Source organism: Adelges cooleyi, unplaced genomic scaffold (genome assembly GCF_023614345.1).
Source record: "Adelges cooleyi isolate 19-005CV unplaced genomic scaffold, UGA_ACOO_1.1 ACOO_flye_CR_arks_rails_tigmint_CR_PRNA_23, whole genome shotgun sequence".
Lineage (NCBI taxonomy): Eukaryota > Metazoa > Arthropoda > Insecta > Hemiptera > Adelgidae > Adelges > Adelges cooleyi.
The window spans coordinates 6,292,757-6,305,079 of NW_026095893.1; the positions used below are offsets into that span (position 1 = coordinate 6,292,757).

Sequence of the window (12,323 nt, forward strand, 5' to 3'; positions counted from 1 at the left end):
ATAAAATTAAATTCTTTAACTCTAATAAATATTACTATAGATGAAATATAATACAAGTATATTTAATCTATGATTTACCAATAAGTACAGTCAATTATACTTAACAATATTACATACATTAGGTAATATTTTTTTTCCCGGGAAAATTATTCTCCTGCGAATTTATTTCCAAGGATGTTCTTTTTGTGCTAAATTTTACCTTCTATAGTATGACAGTATTCCTTGACATACAACTTACAAGTATTCATCATTATAGTACGCACTTGATACATTAAAATTTTAAATCTTAACGATATTTATTTTTAAGTTAATGTTTTTATACTTTTAATTTCATATATATATATATATATATGTTATGTGACGCATTATAATGAACACAATTTTAAGTAGGTAAAACATTAACAAATTAAATAATATTAGTTTTTATTATTGTTTTGTTTTCCATTATTTTCGTCACGTTTGACAAACTGTACGTCGAACTGTGATAGGGGATTTGTCGGTGTTGTTTGTTGATAAAAATGTACAGAGTACAATTTAGCCGTCCACTTTTTCGGTTGATAATTGATATTTGTTTACGCCGTGAGCCGTCGCCTTTCATACCTCATACTAATATAGTTGTTTGTTATACGCGAACGTCGAATTGCTAATTTTTATCCGTTTCCATCGGACCGAACGTTAAGTAAGTTCTTGAATATATAATAATTTTAAATTAAAAAAAAAAAACGGGTTTTGTTTTACTCTTAGTTATTGGCTTATAATTTCGTATGGATGAGAAAACGACCGTTTTAAATTTCAGACTATGAACATCTTTCATTTAGTAATTTTAAACGTTTTTGTTAGGAAATTGTCTATAATTCTTATATTGACTTTCAAAAGTTGTATTTATTATATTATTATTTTTTAAATTGTATTAAAAACTTCAGCCATTCAATCATTAAATTATGTTGAAGCATTAAGAATATTTTTAATTAACCACTAACTCATAACATAATTTAATTTTAAAATGTATTAATTGCATGTTTAATTAGATATCTTAAATATTATTTTTTAGGACTAGTTTTTTGAGTCAATTATATTTGATATTTTTCCTAGAAGAATAAGTACTTTTTTTGATATGTAGTCATTTAGGGTGTAATTTTATTTATTGTTATTTAGTATTATATTTTTATACAAAAATTTGATAAATTAAGTTGTTTGTGAAAATTAAAATGTTAATATATTTTTAAGAAATATAAATATGACTGAGAGACAGTATAGGTTACATGAGTGTATAGTTGTAAAATTTATATAAATTCTTAGGCAGTATTTTACCATTTAACTGCTTTTTTTTCAATAGAATTAAAAAACTGACTTATTTATTTAATATTTAGTTATAAATACCTTAAGATAAGGTATTTTAAGATTCAATCTATCCTTTACCATTTTTTAAATCTTTATTTAATTATCATAATATATATGATTTATAATCATGTCTTTTAGATTTCAGCAAAATGGCAGATTTAGATGATCAGTTATTGGAAACTGGCATTGATTTATCATCAGAAGAACAAAATGCTCAAATTAATAGCGAAAACAATATAACATTTGATTTGATTGAAAATGGTCAGTCAAACAATGCAGATTCTCAAACGTCTGCTGATTCTGTATGTATATATACACTTATGTATTTAAATTCTATTTTAATAGTAAAATTTATATATTTTCTTAATAAGGACTTGGAAGTTATTAGAGCACGTGTACGTGAGATGGAAGAAGAAGCAGAGAAATTAAAAAAGCTGCAGTCGCAAGTTGATCAGGAAATGTCAAATACACCAGTTCTTTCCGCTACTAATTCTACAAAAACAAGTAAATAACACTGCTATATGAAAAATAAAGTGATATTTTATTGTTTATCGTGAATTAGCTGTTTCATAGTTTTAAAATAATTATAATCCTTATAATGTAATCATAGATTAAATATACTATAGCTAGACAATGCCAATGTGACAACTGGTGACACTATTACAAATCCATATCTGGATTTCACTTCCCTAAACCTATTAATTAAGATAGAAAAAGGTGTATGAAATTCTTATATATCTCTATATTATATTTAATCTATTCTTTGATAAATATATCAGCCTTTAAATAAATATATTTAGAATTGAGGTAATAAAGTACTCTACAAATAAATGTTATTTTCCAAGATCCTCAAAAGCTCTGCAATTCACTTTATAGTTATTTTGCTTTTCATGTTTGAGGTATAATATCTTAAACAGATATCCACATGTGTAGCTAAAAACAAACATATGCTGACACTTACTAAATCTGTTTAACAGTTTAATTATAAAACATAAACATAATGGAAAAGCACTTAATTCTTACTAAATAAGTATTAATATATTTTGTATTAAATTACATTTACAATTACTATATCCTCCAAAGCTCTGCAATTCACTTTATAGTTATTTTGCTTTTCACGTTTGAGGTATAATATCTTAAACAGATATCCACATGTGTAGCTAAAAACAAACCTATGCTGACACTTACTAAATCTGTTTAACAGTTTAATTATAAAACATAAACATAATGGAAAAGCACTTAATTTTTACTAAATAAGTATTTATATATTTTGTATTAAATTACATTTACAATTACTATATCCTCAAAAGCTCTGCAATTCACTTTATAGTTATTTTGCTTTTCACGTTTGAGGTATAATATCTTAAACAGATATCCACATGTGTAGCTAAAAACAAACCTATGCTGACACTTACTAAATCTGTTTAACAGTTTAATTATAAAACATAAACATAATGGAAAATCACTTAATTTTTACTAAATAAGTATTTATATATTTTGTATTAAATTACATTTACAATTACTATATCCTCAAAAGCTCTGCAATTCACTTTATAGTTATTTTGCTTTTCATGTTTGAGGTATAATATCTTTAACAGATATCCACATGTGTAGCTAAATATAAACCTATGCTGATACTTACTAAATCTGTTGTATATCAATAGAACATAATAATTGAACATTTTTAGACGTAAAAACTACTTCATTCTCTACTTGCTTTTTAGTGTTACTAAGTACAAATATTTTTTTTTACAAGCTGTTATATCGGTAGTTGAGAGCCACAAGCTGATATGAGCAATAAATGCTATTTTGAGGTTTTACATGTTATCAGCTTTTGGTCTCAACTACAGATGTATACATTTATAGCTCTTAGATAATTCATTAAAAATATGTTGATGATGTAATTAATTTTTTTATAAGAGGCTAATATTTAAGTTGTTATATTTAGGTGCTACCTACAATTTATCAGAACAAGAAAAAGCTGAAGCTGATGCTAGATCTGTTTATGTTGGAAACGTATGCATATATTATTATATTTTATAATTTTAATATTGAACTGCAATATTTGTTTATTATTGGAACTTTAGGTAGATTATGCAGCTACAGCAGAAGAATTGGAAGCACATTTCCACGGCTGTGGATCTATTAACCGAGTTACAATATTATGTAACAAATTTGATGGTCATCCGAAAGGATTCGCATACATAGAATTCGCTGATATGGATTCTGTTAACACTGCTATGGCAATGGACGACTCTCTTTTTAGGGGGCGTCAAATTAAAGTAAAGCTAAAATATTTTATATTACATAATATCAATCTATTATTTATTTTGACAAATTTACTAAGGTGAATCCAAAGAGAACTAACAAACCTGGTATTAGTACAACTAATCGTCCCATAGCATCCAGAGGTAGAGGTATGTACCGAGGACGACCAATGTCACGTGGTAGCGCACCAACTGGATTCTATGGTGGCTATCGGCCAATACGTAGGCCAAGGTATGTAATCCTAAATAATGGCATTATTTCTTAATAATATTTTAATTATACTCATTGGTCAAGTATAAATACCAATCAATTAATATAAAATGCCTAAGTAATAAAATAACTATTAACGTTTATAATTTGATGCTTGTAGCTGAAAATGTATTATGGGCATTAGGGTGGTCCTTATTTTTCAATGTTGAAAACTTTCGGTATTAGTTATGTATAAAAATAAAGTATATAAAATTTCATGTGGATTGGTTGAGTTTGACCTGTGTCCTCAAAGTTTAAAATAATCTTTTTTTTTTATTTAAAAAAAAGTTTTTTAACAATTGTATATTACTATTGTTATTGTTTAATATGTATTACACATAAAAAAATATATATTTATTCCATTATAGGGATTTTATTACTATTTGAAAATCGTTTTCGGTACTGTGTGTCACAACTTGAAGTGTAAACGGTTTTTATTCTTCATTTTTTAAGTCTATACAGTTAAAATCTTCCCAGTATCATTTACAACTTTTGAAATGCGAACTATTTTAAGTCCTTGTTTATATTCTCTATTATTTTCTCAGAAAAAAGGTGGTAACTCAATAAAACTAAAATTTATATTTAATTGTTAAAACAATTTTGTGTTTTACGCGAAATAAATTCTTCTATATTTTTTACCTAAAATATTTGGTACTTCATCGACTTTTAAGTTCAATCTCTTTTTCTTATTGTCATAATCTACATCTTCGTTTATATTTGCATCTTCAATATTTCTTAATGCTTGTGTTATTTTAGATTTTGTGTAATTAGATATACTGTTGTCAAAAAACTTTTTGTTGATTTTTCCATATTCATAAAGATCGCGTAAAAATCCTCACAGGGAAAAAAATGAGCTTTTGGAGCATTAAACTTTAACATAAAGGCGAAGAATAAAAACATATCAATTATTGACTGGTATTCTCTTTTGTTTAGCTTAAACTCTTGACGAAAAATATGTATTTTTAAAGAATAAAGGGCTTTGATATCCAACTGGCATGATGAATTGGCTCTGGTGTTTAAAATGATAATCGTCTAGGTGGAGTTACATTTAAAAAAAATTCATTGAGTACAAGTAATCTTCTCTACAGTGAATTTTATTCAACAACCATTTTAATATGGCAATGCAATGAAGATTATTTCTGTTTGGTGCATGGGCTTTTCCCCAAAATATTATCATTTCATTTATTACTAAAGAAGCACTTTGCCTTAAATTTAGTGTTTCACTTATCTAAGATTATAGAATAACAGTTTTAACACATATATTTGAAAGTAACTTACTTCTAATATTTATATTTAAATCATTGCTAATTAAAAATATTTTCATTTGATCCCGAAATTCATAAGTTGACAGTTTACGTGTATTCTGTGGCAACAAAAAATCAACGACTGAATAACTAAACTCATCATTTACCAAGGTGTAATAAAAGGTAAAATAGGTCTATCTGCTATCAAAGGTAATTAATTTAAGTAATAAAAGAGAAAAGTAACAGATTCTAGGCGTGAAAATAACCTAACATTTAGATTTTGATCGAACCAACCAATCACAATTGATGTACTTATATTATTTAACAAGCACTACATTTTAATCATTAATAATAAATTCAAATGATAAATTAATTCATTCGATAAACTTATACTTCATAGTAACTAAATATAATATGATCATTTGAAGAAAAACACGATTTCAAACAAGTGCTATGGGCATGTGTTAAACTCAGCCAATCAAAATGAAATGTTGTATACTTTATTTTTATACATATTGGAACTAATTGTATTTTGTATGTAATTGGATCGACTTAAAAATATGTAAAAAAAAATCACCTACATATAGTCCTATGTCTACAACCTGTATGCATTCTTTAAAATAATGCTTAAATTAAAAAAACAAATCTCAAAATTTCTTTGTTTAAGCTTTGCAAACCCAATTGCCTATTAATAGTAAAATCCTAAATCTATATAGTAAATTTTAGTGATGCTAATAACGAAATATAATGCTTATAATATTGTTGGATCTCCAATAAAATTGAAAACTATCAATAAATACGTTTACATTAATTTTTCAGAGGAGGTTACTCCAGGCGAGCAATGTATTATCCATACTGACGTTCATAATAAAGCCATCAGTACATTTTTTGATAAATAAGTCAAAATAAATTTAACAAGTTAAAAACAAGGAAGACTTAGCTTTAGTAAAATAAGTGTTTGACCTTTGTACATAAACATATATGACAAATTATTACATAGTCTAACAGACTATTGGGAATGTATTAGCTTACATTTATTTAATTATTAATTATTTTTTATTACTAAAAATTGGACATAATGATGTTATAATATACATGTGTGTGTATATATAAATATATATATATATATGCGTGGGTGTTATTCAAATATATTAATAGCCTGTAATAACTAATTTGAATAAAATATTGTATACATCACCTTTGCGATGCTAATTGCAAATTTATGTATTGGTACATTTTGCATTTTCTAACAGATATTATTTCATTGTACAATTTTAAATAATATATTTCATAAGAATTTATAATTAAGAAAAACACATTTTTTGGTATAAGTTTTATTATACCTAACTATTTTTTTAATTATTTTATTTAGCACTTTTTTCTAAATTTATAATGGTTGAATGTGTTTAAAAAAAAATTAAAATGTACGTGTATGAAGAGTATATATTTATATAATGCTTACAATTTATTATATAATTAATATATGAATTGGTTAGTGTATTATTAGAATTAATTATTTAATTTAAAAAAATGAGTAAAAAATGAAAAATAATATAACAAAATAAAATACAAAAACAGAAAAGTATATACCAAATGCCAGTGATGAAAAGAAAACAAAATTACTCAATAAAACACATACTTAAAACTAAAACTGTGTTTTTTTTACAACTCCTCTTTAATTCCTATAGTTATAAAATTATTTTAAAATAGTTTATTACTGTATAGAAGTATCAAAACTCAAAAGTATAGTCCAGAGTAATAATGATCATTGATGTTTTGGAATTTGGACTTGCAGAACAAATATAATTTTTTAAGTGGCTAAATTAATAAAAAAAGTAATACCTTAATCAATAATACCCAATTTCTATACATTGTATAAAAGATTTTTCATACAATATCCGAAAAGATGAATTTTATAAATGATGACAGTTTCGCTAATTTTATGATTAATTTGCTTTGTGTTCTATAATGGTACTTATTAGTGACATATTAGTGCAATAATTCACTCTTACTTTTTAAAAGCGTCTGTCTAAACTTTATAATCAAAAAAATTAATTTAAAATCATTTTTTTCTCAAAAATAATTATTAAAATAATGATCTAAGTGAAAATTCTCTTATTAAATACTCTAACTTGGTTATTGTATTTACCAATAAATGCGAGTACAATTTAAAATATGTAATTTAACAATGTTAAAAAAATTTTAGTCATAGTATCTAATAGTGATTAGCACATGTTCTTAATTTTCTATTGGTTAATTAAATTATAGTTATGATTAAAATATCAGAATTCTTATGATGTTTAATTTATCTTAATTTTCAAACTTTATAAAAATTGATAGGTGTACTTCGTTATTTTAATTATTTTTCTATCAATTATAAAATAAAATAATTGTAGTACGTTTGTACTAACAATTATTTTTATTCTTAAATTGAATATTGCTCGCATTTCATTAATTTTACAAAGAATTTCCAACGGTGTTTTGTGATTATGTTATGCTATTGTCTTAAAGTAATCTAATGATGATTTAAAAAATTCAATTTTAATAAGTTAAATAAGATATTGTGTTTGGCAGGATTCTGAAATAACTATGCACTTTTATTTTAAAAAGTTCTTGTTCTAACTTTTACTTTTTTTTGGAACAGTTTATGCAAGAACTTTTTTGTTAGACTTTTTATTATTTAGTTATTTAAAGAACATTTACGTCAGAACTTTTATAGTAAAATTTCTTTCGAGAACTTTATCGTAAGAACATTTAAAATAAAAGTTCTTCCAAGAACTTTTTGGCCAGGACTTTTATGTAGAAGTTTTTCGCTATAAGATGTTCCCATTTAAATGTATGTATGCATTTATTCAACCTATTTCCAAAAGATACGCTTATATTTTTTAACTCGTAGATGCAGATGCTGGATTGAAAAGTTCAGTGGTTCTTGATATATTTGCATATGTGAATACCAACTTATATTTGAAATGTTCTAGAAGGTTCTTTTATTAACAGAACTTGTATATAACAGTTTTGGCGAGAACTTTTATCAAAAAGTTCTTTTGATATGGGTTCTTATGGAACTTTTTTTTTGAAAAGTTATTTTGATAAAAGTTTTTGTGAAACAGTTAAACTGGAACTGTTTGAAAAAGTTCAATAACTATTTTGTACCCTGGATCGTGAACATTATAACGATCACAATTTATTGTTCAACTCACCATTTGGGTAAAACATCAAGATAATATGTACACATAATTAATTTTATTATGCTGCTTATTGGCAAGTGTGTAGATTTATAATAGGCTATATTTGAGGAAACTTTTTTTCCCCACACAAACACAAAACCTAAGTATAGGCTAATTAATTACAATGATAATATTTTCAACAAAATTGTAAATTTTACCTACAATAACATAAAATATATTACTGTGGAGTAATTTTTTACTTTAGATCAGGTAAGTGTTAGGTCTTACAAACGGAATATTTTGATGTTTTTTTTTTTAATTATTTTACAAATATTTCTGTTATTTAAATTCCAAAAATTTGACAGGATTTTTTATTAGGGGGCCAAAAATTGCGGTTAAAATTATACGAATGTGGATAGTATAGCAAGTTAGGTTTGAATAATTTTCTTATAGTCAGTTCAGTAGTTATTGGTCATTTTCAACTAAAATAACAATAATATTCAGTCTTTTAGCTTTTAATTTTATTAATATTTGAACACGTATCGTTAATTCCGTTTAAATTTCATCCCTAAAAGCTCAATAGCTATATAACATAAAAGTTTTATTAGGTTATAATATGATAAAACCTAAATAGTTATTAATAATCATTGCCAGTGCAATCAGTTTGTGCAGTCAATTGTTTGAAGATTTTGCTTCCTCGCCGATTTTAAAGAGGCGTTTAAAGAATCCATCTACACAGTATACAATACCAATTAAGGTCACTGCCAACATTCACAAGTGGTAGACGCCTACGCTATTGATTCTGTATAACGATTCCAAAGCATGGTAGTGTTTTTTTATTTCTTTATTAACATTTGACACCAAACTTAAACTTGTCCGCTAATTCATCAGTTCGGAATTATTTTAGCTTAGAACCGACCAACTAACTAAATCTATGTTATGCATATACATTTTTAATTTAGGTAGTTAAAATCGCATCATTAACTCAATTGAAGACCTGTAGTTATTGTTCAAATTTAAATTATATTGTATCTATTTCCATTTACATGAAAACACATTATATTTTTTACTTCTGACTCTTCCATGTAAAATCATTACCCTGTAAAAAACTATAAATAAATTATTACTATAGGCGTAAAGATAACGATGTAACAGACCATTAAACAATTAAGATTGGAGTAAATACAGTCGATAAATTGTATTTTAATATTATTATTTGTTGTAAATTATCCTTTGTGTTACGGTTAATAAAATAACATCATCTGACCTATGATCACTCGTGTATTATATATTTTAAAGGTAAATAAGTCAAACATTTGCTTGAACTAATACATAAACTATTTTGGCGAATGTCTAATAAGGAAGTAAACAAATAGCAATATAAAATAAAAGGCTCATATGTTTCGCTAAAGTAGGATTTATACCACCTGTGAATTCAAAAGGAAACTCAACTTATTAATAATTGTATTCACTATTATAGTACCTACCTACTAATTGGCCTTTTTTTTTAAATACAAATTTTTATCTCAAGACAAATATAATTGAAACGTAGCCCGTACCCAGGTATTGATTAACTAATTTAGGTGTTCTTACATCCACTGACCTGTAGAACAGTGAACACAATAACAATACAAAATCGAATATCTGTTTGTATGAAAAACGGTCACTGAACATCAATATTCAGTGAGACGGGGGCCCAGAAAAATGAAATAAAAAAAATAACCTTTGCATTTTATATTTTAACTAATTCCATAGGTATTTAGGTAGATATTCAATTTGTTTTATTAACATTCTACAATCTACATTTCTTTTTGTTGTTTATCTTTCTTATTACGGTTTTTATGATTTATCATTAAAGTTTAATAGGCATGTATTTAGTAAATAAATAAATATTTAAACCCTTAACGATCCAAGTAATACACTCTATGCCTACCTACACGTATTTCGGCAACAATGATGTCATCTTCAGCGCAAACGAAAGACACGACTGAGTGTACTATTTTTATGGTGAAGAGTTTAAATATTAATTTCTTAACTATATATATATAACCATAAGTTGCTTAATAGCTATACGTTTTTTCTAAACATAAAGTTGTAAATAAAAACGTAATTAGATCTTTACAAGTTAAAACGAAAATGTTAATAAAAATAAATAGTTTAAACTTTATACCGTAAGTCTTACGTTGAACTTGCTAAGGATTTAATTAATAATTTCACTATGCAATTATGTGTATGTGATGAACTACTAATGTAATAAGACTTTTTAAGTTCAACAACTATAGGCTTTTACAATCATTTATTGCACCAATACTAAATAAATAAATTCATTTTTTATTTAGTTAATAATTTTTCATACTTTTTTCTTTTTCTGTCCGTTCGTTATTCCTTTATTTCAAATATTGTTCGTTTATTTTATGCTGCAACAAATACAACATCAGAAGTTTGAAGCTTAAAAATCATAATTTTTAAACACATACTCGAATCTAACCTTAACGAAGCTATTATTAACCACTATAACAATTATGTAGCTACTATTAAGATAATTACCCAACATTGTAGCCTACCTAGACATAACACTTATTTGTAATTGTATTTTTTTCATTTATCCTTCTAAAGTACTTTGCTGTTAACTTACACTAAGAAAAAATTAAAAATTGTATACTATGCATTTGTATTTTACAAACATTTGTTTTTTTATAAAAATAATATACAAATCAGCATGGCTAAAAATTATGTGGGAAGATAAATTAATCAGTTAATCAAAAATCGTACCTAAAAAGTACTTTATTGAGCCAAAGGTAGATCTAGAATGGAACTATAATATATACAATTTTTTCAACAATTTGTAGTAGAAACTTTTTTTTTAAGGAAATATATTTTAGACGGATCCACACATAAAAACGGTTGACTAGACCGTTATCTATGTCTAAGTGGCCTTAAAGTCTCCCTTATTAATTTAACCCATTTACGCCCGGTGGTCCCTTTTGGGACTCAAAATTTAGAAGGAAAAAAAATAGTTACGGGCGTTAATAGGTTAATATAACTCTCAGCTGCAGGCTACAAAGATTTTTTATTCTGAAACTAAGGCTGGTAAATAAAATATACAATTATACAATATATTTTGTACACTCTGATTTAGGTCTGGGCGATGGTGATGGCTCAAGTCGGAGCGGAGTCGAAACAGACACACACAAACATAGTCTCTTTGTGGAATAAGAAAATAAAAGATATAATAAAAGGAAAAAAACAAATGTCTTAAAAAGGAAATCAATACGACTTCATTCGGTTAAAAAAAGAGCGGTTAACCCAGATTTCTTGTAAACAAATTTAGAAAAATCTTGGCAATCGTATCAATCTATCACAATCAACAACTCCTAGGAAGACCCCAAAAATACTCGGAACAAAATCCATACCCTAAAAGGACTTAATCACAAACGGTAGATACATTTTACTGTAAAACCTTAAAACAGACCCCGTAAATATTTTTAATAAACTAGGTATAGAAGAATATTTTTTCAATAATAGTAATGATCAGAATTATAATCAGGACTTTATCGAAAATAATAAAACAAAAAACCAAACACCACGCCTCACAACTATAAACCAAAATGATATTCTTCAAATTCATCTGACATCTCCATGTCCCAATAACTAATGCCGAAGTGGAAACAGACCTATGAAAACGTAAAAGTAAAATCCCTGGTCCCGATGAAATTCCTTCTCCTTAATACATAGGTAATATGACCTTTTTTGGAAAAATTTCTCATTGTACCTATGAAAATCCAAAATCAACGGTTTTGCGACTCGATTCTATTATTATCATAGACTACAATCTACATGCAGACTAGAGCTGTACTGGGAGATACCTGTGCCGTCTAGGCAAGTATATTAATATAATGTGCTGCTGCCTGCTACTAAGAGGTACGAGAGGATTTGATTGCTAGCGTTTACGTTTTTTTTACGTTTAAAATCTACGGGAGGACTGCAGCGATAACGTTGGTGGGGATGTATAATATAATCGACGCGCACAGGTAATGGAATATTCGTATTCAGG

General features: G+C 26.2%; 1 protein-coding gene across 1 annotated transcript; it reads left to right on the forward strand.

The window, feature by feature from the left end:
* Positions 1 to 521: 521 nt before the first annotated feature.
* LOC126835296 (polyadenylate-binding protein 2) lies at positions 522 to 6,102 on the forward strand. Its single transcript, XM_050567788.1, has 7 exons — positions 522 to 679; positions 1,480 to 1,643; positions 1,713 to 1,845; positions 3,290 to 3,357; positions 3,429 to 3,623; positions 3,689 to 3,840; positions 5,922 to 6,102. Exons 2-7 carry the CDS (start codon positions 1,491 to 1,493, stop codon positions 5,959 to 5,961), a joined length of 741 nt encoding a protein of 246 aa, XP_050423745.1. The 5' UTR covers positions 522 to 679; positions 1,480 to 1,490; the 3' UTR covers positions 5,962 to 6,102.
* The last annotated feature ends 6,221 nt before the right edge of the window (positions 6,103 to 12,323 follow it).

Coding starts and splice junctions, on each gene's coding strand:
- LOC126835296 (XM_050567788.1), top strand. CDS start 1,491: ATGGCAGATTTAGATGATCAGTTATTGGAAACTGGCATTGATTTATCA. Junction 1,644..1,712: donor CTCAAACGTCTGCTGATTCT/GTATGTATATAT, acceptor TTTCTTAATAAG/GACTTGGAAGTTATTAGAGC. Junction 1,846..3,289: donor TACTAATTCTACAAAAACAA/GTAAATAACACT, acceptor TGTTATATTTAG/GTGCTACCTACAATTTATCA.